Source organism: Carcharodon carcharias, chromosome 15 (genome assembly GCF_017639515.1).
Source record: "Carcharodon carcharias isolate sCarCar2 chromosome 15, sCarCar2.pri, whole genome shotgun sequence".
Taxonomy (NCBI): domain Eukaryota; kingdom Metazoa; phylum Chordata; class Chondrichthyes; order Lamniformes; family Lamnidae; genus Carcharodon; species Carcharodon carcharias.
Window position 1 is genome coordinate 6,086,458 of NC_054481.1, and position 17,657 is coordinate 6,104,114.

A 17,657-nucleotide genomic window follows, 5' to 3' on the forward strand; every position below is an offset into this window, starting at 1 on the left:
AGCTGCCTTCTTGTGGTGCATGTACACACCAACAGTGCTGTTAAAGAGGACTTTGACCCAGCATCAGTGAAAGAACAGTGATATAGCTCCAAGTCAGGATGGTGTGTAGCTTGGAGGGGAACTTCCAGATGGGATGTTCCCATGTAGTTGCTGCCCTTGACCACCTCGACGGTAGAGGTCGTGGGTTTGGAAGTTGCTACAGTGCATTCTGTACTGCTGCCACTGTGCGCCGCTGATGGGAGTTAACATTTAAGGTGGTGGATGGGGTGCTATTCAAGGAGGATGCCTTGTCCTGGATGGTGTCGAGCTTCTTGAGTGTGGTTGGGGTTGTGCTCATCCAGGTAAGTGGAGTGGCTAAGGTGCGCTATTGAGGCTGAACGTTCAACTCCACCACTTTCTGCTAGTCTTTTGATAGCCCATCAAATGTTAAAATCTGTGTTGGGTACTGCCATCCATTTTACCAGACTGATTCCTGGGATGGCAGGATTGTCATGAGGGGAGATCGAATCTGGTAGGCTTGTATTCACAGAAGTGAAAGGGGGTCTCATTGAAGCGTTTAAAATTCTGACAGGGAGTTCTAGAAGGGGTATTCGGTCTTTCTAGAAGGGGTCACAATCTCAGGATACAGGGTAAGTCATTTGATGAGAGAAACTTCTTCACTGAGGGTGGTGGACCTGTGGAATTCTCTACCAAAGGGGGCTGTGTATATTTAAGAAAGAAATAGATGCCTAGACTCTAAAGGCGTCAAGGGGTATGGGAAGAGAGAGAGAGAGAGAGTGTGACGTTGAGATAGAGGATCAGCCATGATCATATTGAATGGCGGAGCAGGCTCGAAGGGTCAAATGACCTACTCCTGATCTCCATGTTTCTCAAGTATTTTGCCAGAGATTCAACACAGAGAATTTTGAGACAAAGTGCACCAAATGGTGTTCAGTCATGGACTTATTTGCCATTACAAAATATCTACACACACTCCTTTCTGGCTGGCTGTGTAATTAGAATAAAACAGATTTACAATAATGCAGAAGACCATTGGACATTAATCTATCATTTCCCAAAGAGAGAAACCAAAGTTTTTAAAAGACCTGTTCTTTGATGCGAGATAACTTTTACAGTTGAAATGATGTGAAGTGACAATCCATGGTAAGATAAAAATTGACCCAGAATGTCATTATTCAGCCATGGAAATAAAACTGTGAAGATATTTTTTAATGTAGGACTTGGCATCTTTCAGGTTCCCAGCAAGTTCAATAATGCACCACAACTGTTTGTTGAACACTCTCATTTTACCACACATCAAAATGGCTCAGTTCAAATATACAGTACATTATAAAACAAGTACCATTGATTTCATGGCTTTGTGAGTTCGAACAACAGTGAAAATAAATTAACTTATCTTTTATAATCCAAATTCTGTCCCACTAGCATGTTTTTTAAATCTTCATACCAATTCAGATCATTGATTAAAAATTAACAAATGTAACCCCAAATTTTATTTCAAGTCCGTGGAGGTTAGCAGTAAGAAGTCAGACTCAGAATATGTAACGATGACGGAGTTTAACAATAATTGAAGTACTTCAACTGAACAAACCAGACACTGAACAAGGACTCCGCAACTGCACAGAACTGGCTCAAAAGCTCAGCCAGTTCATTCGTTGGTATCTATGTGCGCCGTGTCTTCTGTCTTTTGGCTTGTCTCTTCGCCTCCTCCTGACTAACACCATCTAAACCACCTTGGCTGAGTGCCCGCACACCCTGTAAGCGATTTATCAACTGCATCAGCAATGGGATGAGCTGCAGGAGAAGATGATAAGTCACACCCATTATACTCAATACTCTGAACTGAGCACTTCAATGGGAATGAAACCTTAATGGGGAAATTTTAACTTATATCATACTTTAATGAGAACCAAATAAAGGGGAAGGCCTTTAAATGGATTTATGAGTTAACTTACACGTTAATTCTTAACAGGAAAATTTAATGGTAAGCCAGGTTTGAGTAATGTAGATAGAAGATCTGCATCGGTCACGAATGTGTAACAAAATTATGATGTATTCAAAAAATCTTTACAAGAACTCATTACAGTGACCAAAGCAACGCTGACTAAAAGAATAAGCAGGTAGAAAGAGGTCTCTGTCATTCAAAAATAGTGAGCAATGAGAATAAAATCAATTCATTTTCTGTGACCCAACTATTCACTATCAAGCTATGAAGAGGGGGAAAAACATTATCTCAAACAAAACAGCATAATGAATTGTATAAATTTATTACTGCACATGACACAGTAGATAAGAACTCCATGGTTTGCCAGAAAAATTAATGCCACATGAAATTGGACTGCTTAAATGGCTTTTAAGATCAAATGTGGTACAAATGAAATGCATCCACTGTGTGCAAGAGAAGATTACAACAAAATCTTTTTTCCTCTACAAAGTTGCCATATTCAAACACTTCATGGCACTATCCCTGTACAATGATGAAGCATCGAAAATGCTTTCTCATTCCTAGTACACAAGATTTGAAGAACTAATTTTAAGAGTTTACTATTACCTCAGCAAACTAAGCAACTGGATTTAATAAGAGTTAACAGTTCCCAGATCTTCCTGCAAACAACATTATCTGAGGATAGTGCAGCTGAATGAATTCAACACTGAATTTTGTTTACAGAGTTTTCATCCTGTATCTGTGGTTGCATATTTAGAGATATCAACAGCTCCAATGACGATTATTAATGCTGCCACTGCACTTTTAATGCTTCCTACTAAAAACAAAATATTTTATAAATATAGCCTCAGCACTACTTTATCAATGGAATTCACAAAGGGAACATTTCAAAAGTTTATTTTATTGGAGACACAAATGTTCCTCACAGGTATAGTAAATGGGTGTTCCATTATATCTTCAGAACTTCTATTTAATGTTATTATATTGAAGCTATTGGATTCTTCAGTTTCTTAAAAAGCATAAATCTGAAATAGTCCAAAGCAGCAGACATTCATAAGATCAACAAAATCTAGGTAAAAATCAATTCAAATGTGCCAATTTTAATTTGAGACAGTGAGTAGTGGATGTAAGTCTAACCTCCATGTAATATCACTGTGAAAAGTAACATCTAAGCCTGTACGTCGGTATCCCACCACTCCTTGTACTAGTATTTCACATTTTTACCTTCTTTCTAGAATAAATCCCCACAGAGTCTCTTTAAAATAGTGCAAGTAAATTAGTGAATTAACAAACATAACAATTTGGGGCAACCTTGAAATGTTCCCTCTCTTGGAGTGAAGCCATGTCGGAAAAAGCAGAAGGGATTTGACATTGGGCTACATAACACTAAATATCTTATTCTGCAACCCATGTTAGTCTAATATGCTCCAGCAGCAGCTTACAGAATCAGGATTTTATATTTTCCAACCTACAGTGAAAAGCATTTGCGTCTTAATGCTCTGCGCTAATTCAGACAAATCGTATTCAATTTGATTATTTTGTGCATTGGTAACTTGAATTCCTTTTTGCACCTTTGCCATGAATGGTTCATACAATAATCTCAAGTACAACTGTATTTCATTTTTTGTAGTTGTATTTTTAAAGTAAACAATGTTACTTTCTGCCAGAAAATATGTAATAAAATGTTCGTATGCTGTTCCCAGCTGCATGGAACCCATGTATAATTTTGAGTGCTTGAAACTGAAGCATACCTTATCATGATTGTAACCTGCCAGAAGCAGGAGCAGGGTAAGAGGCAGAGCAATGTACGATCCCTGGGCAACATCCTGTTCGGGTAGCTTTCTCTGGAAAGAGACGACATGGCACGGTGAGACTGTATTCTTTCAGTACCATTTTCCCCAAACCATCATTCACTGTATTGGTAACATAAATTCTATGTGAAGGGATGACAACATAATTGGTTTCAATTAAAACTAAAGAAAGGTAGTTTGAAGTTTTTGATTCTAAAAGACATTTTTATTAGTGTGCTTGTGTAAGGTTTAGGTGCCCACCACAAAATAGTTGCCACCAACTCAAAAAAAAGTGACTTGCATAATCTCCCTCTACAGGCATGTTGAAAGTAGCAGCCTTAAAAATTGCTCTGAGACCTTTGCAAGTGGGATAATGAAAGCACAGATATACAGAAGTCATTATAAATCAAAAATCCATTTGTGTAATATGTACTGAAACCCATTTACTTTGACTGTCATAAACTCACATTAAAGAACAATGCCTTCATAGAATTTCAGCACTTGACTCAGAAATTTAGCACTTTCCTCTCAATTACACAATTATTTAGTCAGGTCACTATTGCAAAGATGGAAAATGTCTCCAGAAATATTCTTATTGCTTCCAAACCAGATCAGACTAATCAGTCTTTCAAAATGAAAAAATACAGAGTTTAACAACAAAATCATTACTGCAAACCTCACCAATTTCTCCCCAAAATGTAACATATGGATGATACACTGGCAATAGTCTATACATTTTGACACTGGCTGATGGTTATAAAAACAAATTATAGGTGTCAGTTTATGGGCTCCAATATAAGAAAAATCCAGCTTGTTGATGTTGTTTTAAAATTCATTCTCAGGATATGGGTGTTGCTGGCAAAGCTAATTGTTGCCCATTCCTAGGTGCCCTGGAAAGCCATTACCTTTACAATACCCACCAACCCCAAATCCCTTTCCCTAGCCAAAACTGCTGTAAATCAAGGAGAAAGTAGCAGTATAAAGCCATCTTAAAGCTCTTAAAACTAGTGTAGTGAGACTGATGTTTATAGTCAAACAGGACATCTGAATCATCTGCCGCACACCCTATCAAGGGAAAAAAACATATTCTGCTTAAAAATCGCCTTTTGTTAAGTTTAGTTAAATCCAAAGCAGTATTTTAAAATTAATTAGGTAACAATGGATTCAATTAAAATAAAATAAGACAATTTAGGCTTTATGGTATCCAGAACAGGCTTCAGTTTTTAATCTAAAAGGGTGAAGAAACACCTTCAAAAGAAATCACTCTTCAATAACCATTTCAAAGTCTTGTGTCCAATTAATTTTATCCTTACCAAAGTGCAATGCTTCCATGTAAGAGATAAACGAGTATAATCATGTCTCACTGAATCTGCCAATGTTAAGTCAAAAACATTTCAAAATTGCTCAACAATCAATTGTAAAGGATGTTACTGTGGGAAAACAATTTCATTCAAATGTTCTGAAGAATAACCTTAAAATTATTCCTAATAATTCACTTACCGAAGGGGTGAACATAAGGGTAATGTGCTTATGGTAGCCAACCGCACCGAAGGATATTTGGGGCAAGATGTACTCATACAGTGACTTGGGCAATGTAGACTCCAACACAACCACATAATTCTGCAATAAGGCAGATAATATGTTAATTGATATAAAATAAGGGAAACAAAACATTTGAGACCAACAAAAGCTATTTCAGTGTTTGCATTCATTTACACAATTGAGTTTAATACTGTCCAGTTCTACACAATGCAAACATACCTCTCCATCCCTTAGCAGTGGTGGGAAATGGAAAAAAAGGGACTGCCCTAACGATACTGTTTGAATGGGGTTATCCAGGTTTTCACTTTTATACAGCACCACCTGAATAAATTAAACATATGCAATTTAGCTTTTTTAAAGAACTACATTTAGATTTCAAGTATTTGCATATATTTACAATATCCTACAATATATTTTAAGAAGCTATTAAGTTCACCAAACCGTAACTTATAAAATGGTTGCAATTTTACAATAGTTCTTTATAATGGGGGATAAAAATGTGTAACACAGAATGCCACCAGGAGTCTGATTCCAGACTCAGGCTCCATCCTCTCAGTCATCCAATGTAACGAATCACAGATCATAAGACATACACTACATCACAGGGAAGGCAGGAGAGAAAACAGGAAAACAATGATGACTAGTTCTCTTTCTCCTGTCCCTTCGGACATAAATGAAAGAACATCTTTGGCAAAAGGCTGAGATCAGGTTGCTTAACCAACTGTTTGAGTTGATTATTATCTGAAAAGGAAGAATGTGAAGGCCTACGGCGAGCAAGTGGAGGAGTGGCTCGAGTTGAACTGCTTCTTCAGAGAGCCAGCACAGGCATGATGGGCTGAATGGCCTCCTTGTGTTGTAACCATTCTGTGATTTTGTGAGCTGGGGATGGCAGAAAAAGCACTTTTGTAAATAGACTAATCAGGCTCACCCGCAAAGTAGAAAGGTGCTCAGGCGAAGTGATAACATTTCCACTTAAATCAAATTGATTAATTTGTCGGAATGCTAGAATATTCACACCATCAATATCGCTGCTGTCGACCTGTACAAACAAGATTCAAAGGAATTAACTGAACTAGGTACATGCTGTGACCATTTTTCTCTACTGCGAAAGGAATAACTAAAAAGCTTTATACACAAAAGTATGTAAAGGCAATGTCTATTCTGAGACCAATTTCTTGTCGAATATTTATTTTATTAATGGTGGTAATTAAACTGGCATAATGGTATATTTTTGACAGGTGAAGATTAGATTTCCCTAAAGTTTTAGAAAGGATTTTATAAACGTAAATTCTGCAGTTGAACAGATTTATAAATCTAGATTTTACATCCACCAGTCCGGACCCTTCACATTTTGGTCAGCTTAGAAGCTGAGCCAGCCCACAGTAGGTCCAGGGAGGGACAGGAGGCAGCAGTGAGGAAAGGGGGCCAGTGTGGACTGACCAATGGTATTAATTTGGAGGTAAGAGAAATACTCCTGGCTCCACATTAAGGTAAGTTTCAAGGAGAACCTTATGTGACTGTTTCTTCAGGAGCCTTCAATGACCCTGATAGAACCACAGGTTAGGACTGCTGGAGTACCTGCGCACATTTCAACACGGCACCAGCGCCACTTAATGCAAGCTTTAGCTGAATGCACCTTGGGTTTAGGCTCCAGTCTCGCAGGAGGCATGGGTTCAAATGCCACCTCTACCAAGTTTGAAGTTGAATTCTAACGTTTTCCTTTCAGTCAGTATAAGTCTAGATGAGCAATATTAGAGCAGCCCAGAACAAGAAGTACCTCACAGCTTTCTGAATCCCCCTCAACACTGTTTGCAAGCAACAGCACGGCTACACACAGTCAATGAGCTAGTGAATTAACAAGTGAGTCACAGCACACTTGGAGAGCAAGTGACACTGCTAAAGAAACAGGAACCTGTTGCCAAATGGTTGTCATCAGCAGCCTCTTCTTTTGCAAATGTACCAGTCTTTGGCAATTAATGTTGCTATTGAGTGGGAAAGGAAATAACAGTGCTGGCTATTCATCAGTCATCTGTGATACATATATGGGCAGCATATAGGCTGATAAAAGCAGCTTATCCTCTCAGGGAAACTGAAAGTGGGAACGCTGGCAGCACTGTGACTGTACTGGAGGTTGGCTGCAGGTTTCTTTGTAGCAGATGGCACAATTCCTTAACTGGCTCCCTAGTATGATAGTAAAGGCAACTCCCCTGGTCACCAGGGCCTGTGGATAATGTTTAGTGTTACTGCAGCTGCTGCGTCCCACTCAGGGGCCTAAAAATTCCTGTGACATGCTTTTCAATCTTGAATTACAACAAACATGAAATATTATGCTTCAAAATCAAGCCGCCTCATAATTTAAACGTGCCTCGCTGATCAGCACAGGATGCTGCAGCTTGTATACAGATACCCCCCTAAGCTCCAGTTAAAGTCTGTATTCTTAGAATTCCCTTTTAATGTTCTCTCTCTTGTGTTCAATTGGTCAGCTTTTTGGGGAAATGAACATTTACAATAATTTTAGTTTCCATACAAATGTTACATATAGCTATGAACATAACTGTTTTAACCTTTTTTTTTAAAAGATTAACTGACCTCCCCAAAAAAAACTGGAAACTTAAAGGAAAAAATGGCTAAAAAGGTTTTGTAACTTTAAGAGCTCCACTTAGGCCCAGTCCATTTGGAGAAAAAGAATGTACAGCTCAATCCCACCCTAAAAAGATGAGAAATCATGTTATGTTTATTTTAAATAGATCATAAAACTCTAGCCCATTTTGGCTGGCAGCAATTGCATCCAGCTGGGAGATCATGAACAAAAAGTGGCATAGATGTGGCGATACAGATCTCTGCCCAATTCTCCGGGTTCCAATTATCCTTTTCACTGCAGCTATGGCCATCAGAAAACCAGTCTTATTGGAGGAACTTCAAAAATGTGGCCGAAATCTTAAATATAAATACAAGAAATTCCATACACAACCAACCTCCACAGCACGATACTGCGGCAGAGCCCTTTCTATGTGGTCATTGCCTTCAGCTTTCAGTTGAATGTGGTACACACAACGAGGCTATAGAGAAAAGACAGGAAAAAATAATCAGCTGTCTGTTAAACCTATTTTGAAAACCAAGTGTTAGAAATACATGTACTGAGAAATTCTAATTTTAAGGTCACTTACTAATTGACCAGCTAGTTTGCATATAAAATTTTAAAATGCTAAACATGCAGGAACATTACAAGTGTGCCACAGCACATTTCAACTCCCAACACACTTTGCTTCATAGCTGCTTTCCCAAAAGGCTCCACATGATGAGTTTCTGAACCCAAGCCCTTGCTGAGCAGAGGCTCGGCATGTTCATCACAAGTAGGGAAGGCAAAACAAAATAGCATTCAAAAACGGGAGGGGTTTTATTTTCAAAATGTAATCTATTACAATACCACCAAAAGGTCAGTTTAACCCTCTGCAAAACAACAACAGTAAGGGGTTTTAGCTCGAATTATGTGGCTTAAGTATAATTTTGGTGCACGCACTTATAAATATATAGCAATATAATGTGCCACTGATAATTGTTGATTATTTCATAACTAATATTTGGTCAGAATAATGTAAAAACTTAGCAAATATTTCTGAAGAAATGTTCAAACGTATATACTTTATTTTTCATTATTTTTATTACCAACTTCCCACTAAATCTTTATTTATGCCACTGATTTCGAACTGGGGTTCCAGACCCACGGAATGTGGAGATCGCTGGGGGTCATCTGGTTTCTCCGTTACCAGATTTCAGCATTTGTTTGTACTTAATGGCTTATCGGTATGTTATTTAGACTGCTAACTATTAATGAAAATGTATCTTCCGCAATAGCTGCACTGTTTATCTTTTAGTAGTGGACACTTTTTCAGAAGCCAGGAGAGGTTAAGGTAAAAGCAGAGCTACAAACTGTAAAATCTCAGCCTTATATATCTCCAAAACAAAATTTTAGATGGGTCAATATACATTGAAAGCAGCCAAATCTCCAGGAAATGACCATGGTGTCTGTGGCACACCATAATCGGGTTGCCTGACTGAAGACCAGAAGTCTTTGAAGTCAAGCTAATTAAGATAGCTATTTCCTGAACTAAATGGGTTTGTGCTCTGTCAGCTTCAACTACTGTCAACCAACATTACAAATCAAAGCAAAAAAATGTGGATGCTGGAAATCCAAAAAAAAAATAAAAATACCTGGAAAAACTCAGCAGATCTGGCAGCATCTGCGGAGAGGAACACAGTTAACGTTTAGAGTCCGTATGACTCTTCAACAGAACTAAGTAAAAATAGAAAAGAGGTGAAATATAAGCTGGTTTAAGAGGGGTGGGGGTGGGGAGGGGGCAGGTAGAGCTGGATAGAGGGCCAGTGATAGATAGAGATAACCAAAAGATGTCATAGACAAAAGGACAAAGAGGTGTTGAAAGTGGTGATATTATCTAAGGAATGTGCTAATTATGGGTAGAAAGGAGGAGCAAGGTACAGATAGCCCCAGTGGGGGTGGGGTGAAGGGAAGTGATCAAAATAGGATAAAAGGTAGAGATAAAACAATGGATGGAAATACATTTAAAAATAATGGAAATAGGTGGGAGAAGAAAAATCTATATAAATTATTGGAAAAAAAGGCGGGGGGATCGGAAAGGGGGTGGGGATGGAGGAAAGAGTTCATGATCTAAAATTGTTGAACTCAATATTCAGTCCAGAATGTTGTAAAGTGCTTAGTTGTCACTTGCCATTTCAACACACCACACTGCTCTCTTGCCCACATGTCTGTCCTCGGCCTGCTGCATTGTTCTAGTGAAGCCCAACGCAAACTGGAGGTATAGCACCTCATCTTCCGACTCGGCACTTTACAGATTTCCGGACTGAATATTGAGTTCAACAACTTCAGATCATGAACTCTCTCCTCCATCCCCACCCCCTTTCCGATCCCCCCCTTTTTTTCCAATAATTTAAATAGATTTTTCTTTTGTCACCTATTTCCATTATTTTAAATGTCTTTCCAACCATTGTTTCATCTCTACCTTTTAGCCTATTTCGATCCCTTCACCCCACCCCCACTAGGGCTATCTGTACCTTGCTTGTCCTGCTTTCTACCCTTAATTAGCACAATCCTTAGATAATATCACAACCTTTAACACCTCTTTGTCCTTTTGTCTGTGACATCTTTTGGTTATCTCCACCTATCACTGGCTCTCTATCCAGCTCTACATGTCCCAACCCCCCCTTAAACCAGCTTATATTTCACCTCTCTTCTATTTTTCCTTTGTTCTGTTGAAGAGTCATATGGACTCGAAACGTTAACTGTGTTCCTCTCCGGAGATGCTGCCAAACCTGCTGAGTTTTTCCAGGTATTTTTATTTTTGTTTAACATTACAAATCATTTTGTTTACTGACAAGGGTTAGTCAATGTTAATTTGGAGACTAGGGAAGCAGGCACAGACGCTATTTACAAAATGATCTCTGCAAAGTAACATGTTTAAAAGTTTTATTTTGGCATAAAGGTCCTGTGTTTCTATCCAACTTTTATTCCAGTTCTTTCATGCCAACCATTTGTTTTTCATGTCTCAGCAGGGAGACACAGCTCCATGAGGCTGAGTTAAATGATCCTGAAAAAGACTCAACTGAACATTTTCTTATTTTGAAGATAGTTTAAAGTAATGTATAAGTTGAGCATTTGATTTGCTTATTACTCTGCTGGGTCCCTTTTGTTTGTATGTGCTCATGCCATTGTAAACTTCATTATTAGTTTTGGCTTTGCTGCAAGTTTGATAATATATCATCTTTTTGACTGACCATGTGTACAATAGTGGTACAAAATAACTTGGTAAAAAGGTAATTATTAGTCTTCCAGCATACAATATAGAGAGGAGAAACTTTTAAAGGCTCAAATCTCAAGATGATTTGTCAGAACTGGACTTGATTACCAATGAGCAGCTTATTAAAAAACAAAGCAAAGGAAGAGTGGGTGCAAAAATAATTATTTTTCTTTTCTGGTATATGTGGTCATTTTACCCCCAATCCCTTTTCCATTCTACATCCCTCACCTTTACCATGTTTCAGTTTTTACAAAGGGTCATATGAAATAAAGCATTAACTTTTTTATCTTTCTCCATGGATGTTGCCTGGCCTGCTTTGTCTTTCCAGCATTTTCTCTGTTTTTATTTCTTATTGAAACTGCAATTTGCTGTGAAGTCAATAAAGGAAATTGGGAGAGGACCCAAACCCTAACAACTGAGTCCCTCACAATATGTCAATATTTTCAAGGTGTCCATGTGATAATGTCGATTTCTGCAGGGTTCCCCATAATAAAGTTAGAAAACCAGTGGTTTCCATTATTGTATGTCAATTTTGGCCATATACCATTTTGTTATTGTTTTCATACATCATCAAATTAGGAAATACATATTAATAGTACATGAGAAACGCTCTGCAATAAACATTTCATAATAGATCCATGAGAATTAAATTAGTAACCCTAACCAGCAAGCCACGGAGACGGAACTTTCCATCTTCATCAGTCACTGTATCCTCTCCATAAATGCTACAATCTTTCTGGCCAACAGCTTCCACAGCAACTCCTTGTTCTGGTTCCCCGTTTAGTGAGGACACTGTTCCATAACAGCTTTAAAAAAAAATGGGTGTTTTAGACTTTTATGGTAATACTTTAAACAACCTTCCCAAATCATTTTGCCTGCAATTTGCTTTAAACCCTTTACAGAACATTTCATAATCAATTACAGAGCTTTTACATGTAATCTAGAACAAAAGCGCACAGCATGCAAATCAACAAGGCATTTGAACATCTCACTGCAGAACTCGGGTAAAGCTGTTATTTTGGTAAAATATTCACTTTCAAGATTCATTATTGGGTGTACTTCACATAGTTGGTGACACGCTATGACTGGACGTTTTATTGCAGAACAGACTTTCAAATGGCAAAAAGAGAATAGTAAATAATCATCACAAACATGATAAAGTGGAGAGGGGGGTGACACTGTAGCTCAATCTAAAACACTTGTTTTTTATTCTGGGGATGTAACGGTCACTGGTAAGACCATCATTTGTTACTTATCCCAACTGCCTTTGAGGTGGTGGTGGTGAGCCACCTTCTTGAATCGCTGCAGTCCATGTAGCGTAGGTACACCCACAGTGCTGTTAGGAATGGAGTTCCAGGCTCCTGACTCTTTTGATATAGAGCCTTTAGTATTATAAAACGTCCCAAAGCACTTCACTGGAGCATTAGCAAACATGATTTTACACCTAGCCACATAAAGAGATATGAGGGCAAATGAGCAAATTCTTAAGCAAGAGATAAGTTTGATTAAACATCTTAATGGAGCAGAGGTGGAGAGGTTCAGGAAGAAAATTCCAGAGCTTAACACCCAGGCAGCTGAAGGATAGCTGTCAATAGCAGAGTGATTAAAACTGAGGATGTGCAAGATGACAATTTATTTATCCTGTAGCTAAATAGGTTCAGCTTTTTAAGAAAATGTCCTTTTTTTTTTATTATTTTCCCCTCCTGCCTTACTATGCTACAAAACATTCCCACCTGAAAGACTTTTCCCCAGCGCTTCCTTTGGAGATAAACTACTCAGAATTTAATGACAACAGCTTAGAGTGATTGTCCCTCGCATTCCCACTGGTCAATACTTGACTTCTAGTCAACACAGCGGAGATCGCTGTACACTGTATGAAGCAGCAGGCTATGAACCTATTGGTCTGTGGTGCTTCAGAGTATGTGACTGTTTCCTCTAAGTGAAACAACTTCTGAAATTATTGGAAAAATCTGAGCACTAAGGGTTCATCTCTACTCATATAGAAGAGAATGCAGCTCACGGATATGCACTTAAAATCAGAGTTTCACTTATGTAAAAAATGTTCCACTCCAGTTCAGCTATAGGAAACACAGGTTAACAATCATTTTTATGAAGCATATTTAAAGGTTTTAAGACATTTGAAGCAGAGGTTGCAGCTAAGTTCAAGCATGAGGCCTTAAATGAATTCTTCAATAAATGCATTATTAGTTTAATACTTGTAGCTTACTTTCACTATAATCAGTAAATTAAATTCCCTTTATTAGAGGCTGCTTCACAATAAAATTTCATTCTAACCACCGCATTTCAGTTTTTTAATTTTAACTTGCAGGAAAAATTGCAATAGTAACAGGTTGTGTTTATGAACTGTTCCAGTTGTTACTGATTCCTATTATAAAACACATCCACACAAGTTCATCATAACCAAACATACACAACAATTGTTTCTGAATAATATAGGAAAAATGTATAATAATGCATATTACAGGAAAATGTCCAAAAACATTTATTCAGAAACAGATTGTTTTTCTCCCCCAACAAACCTGTAGGCTGTCCGATAACCTGTAATTTTGATTTTAAGAGTTTGTCCTTCTTGTATTTCGATCATTTGCGACGTGGGTTCGAAGCGAAACTCTTTCATCATGGGTTTGAAGTAGTACTGGCCAGGACTCTGCACACCAATATAAAATACAAGTACAGTTTGCGATTATTTAATGTTTAGATGAAAAAATGAAGGTCAGTGGTTATTTGCATTTTATTTCTAGCACTGAAAGACAGATTTCATCCTGTGGCAGCTGAAAGTTGTTACAAATTCATTTATACATGTACACTTAAAAGGGAGTGGTAGTGTGTTAGACCATTTTTTTTTAAAAATTGGTTTGTGAGATAATGATTCTCTCGCTCTGATAGTTGCAGGAGTCCTAAGCGAAATTAGTCTGTACAGACTCGATTCAGGTTTTTAATGAGCTCACAGGACAAGGCCAGCCATAATTAGCAAGGCATATCAGCAGTATGAGAAGTGGCAAAAATGTCACTCCAGTGTACTAATGGGTGCTCCTCTGAGGCTGCAGCGGGCACAGTGTAAAGGCAGTGTAATGGGAGTTTTACTATGCACCTGATCTTTGCTGCACATGACTTTGAACCTCCTGATGCTGACTCTTGACAACAAAAGAGAAAAAGCATTCCATTCCCCAGCAATAGCATGCCTCGTTTAAAAGAACACAAAATTAACAGAAAAATCTCCAACCATATTTAGAATTGGCTTAAATAACTTCACTTTTGACAAAGAAAAATAAACTTTACCAGATTTGCAAAAGTAAGCATGCCATTCTCTTGTGTCAACAGATTAGAACGGAACTGTCCTCCACTAAGAGACAAAAGGACTCCAGCAAGGGGTTGATCATCTTCAGTTTTTATCTGTTTATACAAAAGTTACATTGGTATAAGTTCAGAAAGGCTTTAAAAAGAAAATTCACAATTCCATGAATACTACTTACTTTGCAGTAAGAGTTATAGCCATATTATAATTAGGCATTAACTTACGATTCTATTCAACTAATGAAACCTATTACCCGTAGAAGGTGTATTTATTATATAGGAGAGTAAAGTCAGTTGGCTCCAATCCCCACATGATTTTAAAACGCAAGACCTCAGAATTAAATATGGAAACAATTTAAATAACTTATTTTCTATTTATATCAGGATACCCCAAACTGCTTCACAACCACTGAATTACCTTTGGAATTGAAGTCGCCAATGAACCAAGCAGATCCATCTATTTGATAAAAGCTAAAGCCAGAGCACTCTATGGCTTTAACACTAATCCAGAGGTTATAAGAAAATACATACATACTTAACTACATTTCGTACTTTAGATTTCCAACCTTTAAAAGTTTGCACTAATTGCACTTCTCTGTTAAACCTAAAGCAAGTGATTTTAACATAAATCCTGGAAATAGTCAACTATATTTTTGAATAATTCTAGAAAAAGTAGTTACGTTTTTGTAATATTATTAATGACAAACAATAAGTAGTGCTAGCGAACAGTTATTTACATGCGCCTCTGTACGAAGCTCTGTGCCATGTGACCATATCTGTATCCTGACTGGTAAACTACAATAAGTAGGTACCAATGTAACCATGTTCCTTTCATGGGTTTGCGTCCTCATGAAGTACTTAAATTATGAAATTTATATGTACTTCAATGCCTGCAATGTAGGAAATGGTGTATTGTATGTAATTTTAATTCAACATTCCTTCCTTTAACACCCTACTGAATTTGTTTGTCTATTTTTGTTACTATGTGATTGTTACATGTTTGCATGTTTTTAATCAGATTACTTAGTTCATATGAACTTTTTGATGGAAGCTACACTTTGGGCTGCAGACATATTTCTTTAATAAAATACCAAAATGCCATTATAGAAATGTTGCCTAAAATAAAACAAAATGGGTCAAAATTAATTCTGTGCTTAAATAGAAAGTACAATTTGCACAGTACTTCATATTAAACTTACCTCAAAAGTAACTCCTGCTAATGCAAAAGCTTTAAAATCGCCAAGTGTTCCCTCTAATGCAGTCAAAACAAAACCTTCCTTTTGGGCAGTTACAGAATACTCCTGATCTCTGTGCAATGGTCCAACTCTTATAAATTCAACAAAAAAAGATAGTTATACCATCTCTGCTATTTCAAATTGCTTAATAGTATAAGAAGGTGGAAGAAACAGGAAAAGAAACAATGCTGTTTGAACACCACGTCAACCAATTACTTTCACAGCTCCAAATAATCCTTTTGTAAACAAGGTGTAACTTAACATGTTCAACTCTAACCAAATAGTGCAGTGCTTTTGTTTCACATTTTGTAGCAAATACCAACATTGAAAATAATGGTTGTCTTTTAGAGTGAGAATTTCTTTACTAATATACAAACTGACTTTACATAATAGCATTATTTAATAAAACTCCTAGTGATATGGTGCTTAATAAGACATTGCTTTGTAAGGCAAAAACTGAATTACCTGGAAAAACTCAGCAGGTCTGGCAGCATCGGCAGAGAAGAAAAGAGTTGACGTTTCGAGTCCTCATGACCCTTCAACAGAACTGTTCTGCTGAAGGGTCATGAGGACTCGAAACGTCAACTCTTTTCTTCTCTGCCGATGTTGCCAGACCTGCTGAGTTTTTCCAGGTAATTCTGTTTTTGTTTTGGATTTCCAGCATCCGCAGTTTTTATTTTTAATTTATGTTGATATAGTCCTTTCAGTATGTTCCCTCATGTACATGAAAGCAAATTCCTTTGTGAAACAAGAGAAATCGGTAGCTAGGGAAAGAGAAGTCACTGCAGGAGGTTCTCTGCCTATAACTAGATTAGGTAATTGTGGAACCAAGAAAAAGCAGGCCCATTTAGGTGGGCCACAGAGACGAGGTGTTGGAGGAGAATGGTGTAGTCAACAGCATCAAAGGCTGCAGTCAGGTCAAGAAGGATGAGAATTGATAGTGCACCATGATCATGGTTACATAGGATGTCAGTTGTGACTTTGATAAAAACAATTTCAGTGCAGTGACAGGGGTGGAAACATGATCAGTGAGGGTGAAACATGGAGCTACAGGAATGACGAGCATGGATTTGAGAAGAAGCACTATGTTCTTAGGGAGGTCTTTTGGCGCAGTGGGTAGCGTCCCTGTCTCTGAGCCAGAATCTCCAGGTTCGAGTCCCACGCTAGGGCTTAATGGTCAAAGAAGGTGCATTCATAATATGGCCAAACATGTTGATTATCAACTTGTAAATCCTTCCAACGCACGTCAATATCAGGCCGTAAGAGCAGGAGAGAGTCCTGGTCAGCCACATGATGGAAAGGAAGAAGCAGCCTCTACCATAGCTCCAGATTATGACATGCATGTAAAAGTTTATGGTGCCAGAGAAACTCAGACTCCCTGAATGAACTGTAACACACCACCGCCATGTCCTTGGGCCTGGGAGGAGAAAGAAAGGTTGTAAAAGGGGAGGAAGTTTGCAAGGAGAGACTGGGCATGAGTAAGTTTTTTGAGGAGGGGTGATGACATTAGGTTTGAAAGGGATGGCGGGGAATAGGGTGTCGTGTTGGACGGCTCAGCAAGTTTGCTTTTAAAAGTCTTCCCAATACAGCTTCCTCTGTATCATTTCCAAAGCAGGTCCTACACCTGTGGTTAACCGCTGCAGGAATCCTGGAACAAATTTCAGTGCAGGTTCAGCCCCGAGCAGTGTCAAAAAGTTACTGTCGGAAGCTTCCGTGGACAGGTCCAGGCTGCGTGTGTCACCCCCGGAAGTTTAAGTTCCCACTTAAGTACTGCGCATGTGTGCATATCGGGACTGCTTCTGGATCCCGACACTCAACAGCAGCAAATATCTGAAAGTTTGCTGATACTCCAAACGAAAGATCTTATTTATAGAAATCACAGTAATTAAATAGGCACTTTCACAAGTTAAGTACAATTTTACTTCATCTTACCACATGCAATTTTGTATTTTATTTTAAATGGTAAGCATTTTTCTCTATATGGAGGTAAGATACG

At 38.1% G+C, this 17,657-nt stretch overlaps 1 protein-coding gene across 1 annotated transcript in view; it reads right to left on the reverse strand.

Moving 5' to 3' along the window:
* Nucleotides 1-1,267: 1,267 nt before the first annotated feature.
* Nucleotides 1,268-17,657, reverse strand: part of nomo (nodal modulator) — a 67,477-nt gene continuing 51,087 nt past the window's right edge. Inside the window, exons 22-31 of the mRNA XM_041206392.1 lie at nucleotides 15,626-15,752; nucleotides 14,412-14,525; nucleotides 13,652-13,779; nucleotides 11,776-11,917; nucleotides 8,253-8,336; nucleotides 6,206-6,316; nucleotides 5,497-5,598; nucleotides 5,236-5,355; nucleotides 3,697-3,789; nucleotides 1,268-1,794 (exon numbers count right to left, since the gene is read on the reverse strand). Coding sequence (XP_041062326.1) covers nucleotides 1,663-1,794; nucleotides 3,697-3,789; nucleotides 5,236-5,355; nucleotides 5,497-5,598; nucleotides 6,206-6,316; nucleotides 8,253-8,336; nucleotides 11,776-11,917; nucleotides 13,652-13,779; nucleotides 14,412-14,525; nucleotides 15,626-15,752 — 1,153 coding nt within the window. The 3' untranslated portion in view covers nucleotides 1,268-1,662. The remainder of the gene's footprint in view (nucleotides 1,795-3,696; nucleotides 3,790-5,235; nucleotides 5,356-5,496; nucleotides 5,599-6,205; nucleotides 6,317-8,252; nucleotides 8,337-11,775; nucleotides 11,918-13,651; nucleotides 13,780-14,411; nucleotides 14,526-15,625; nucleotides 15,753-17,657) is intronic.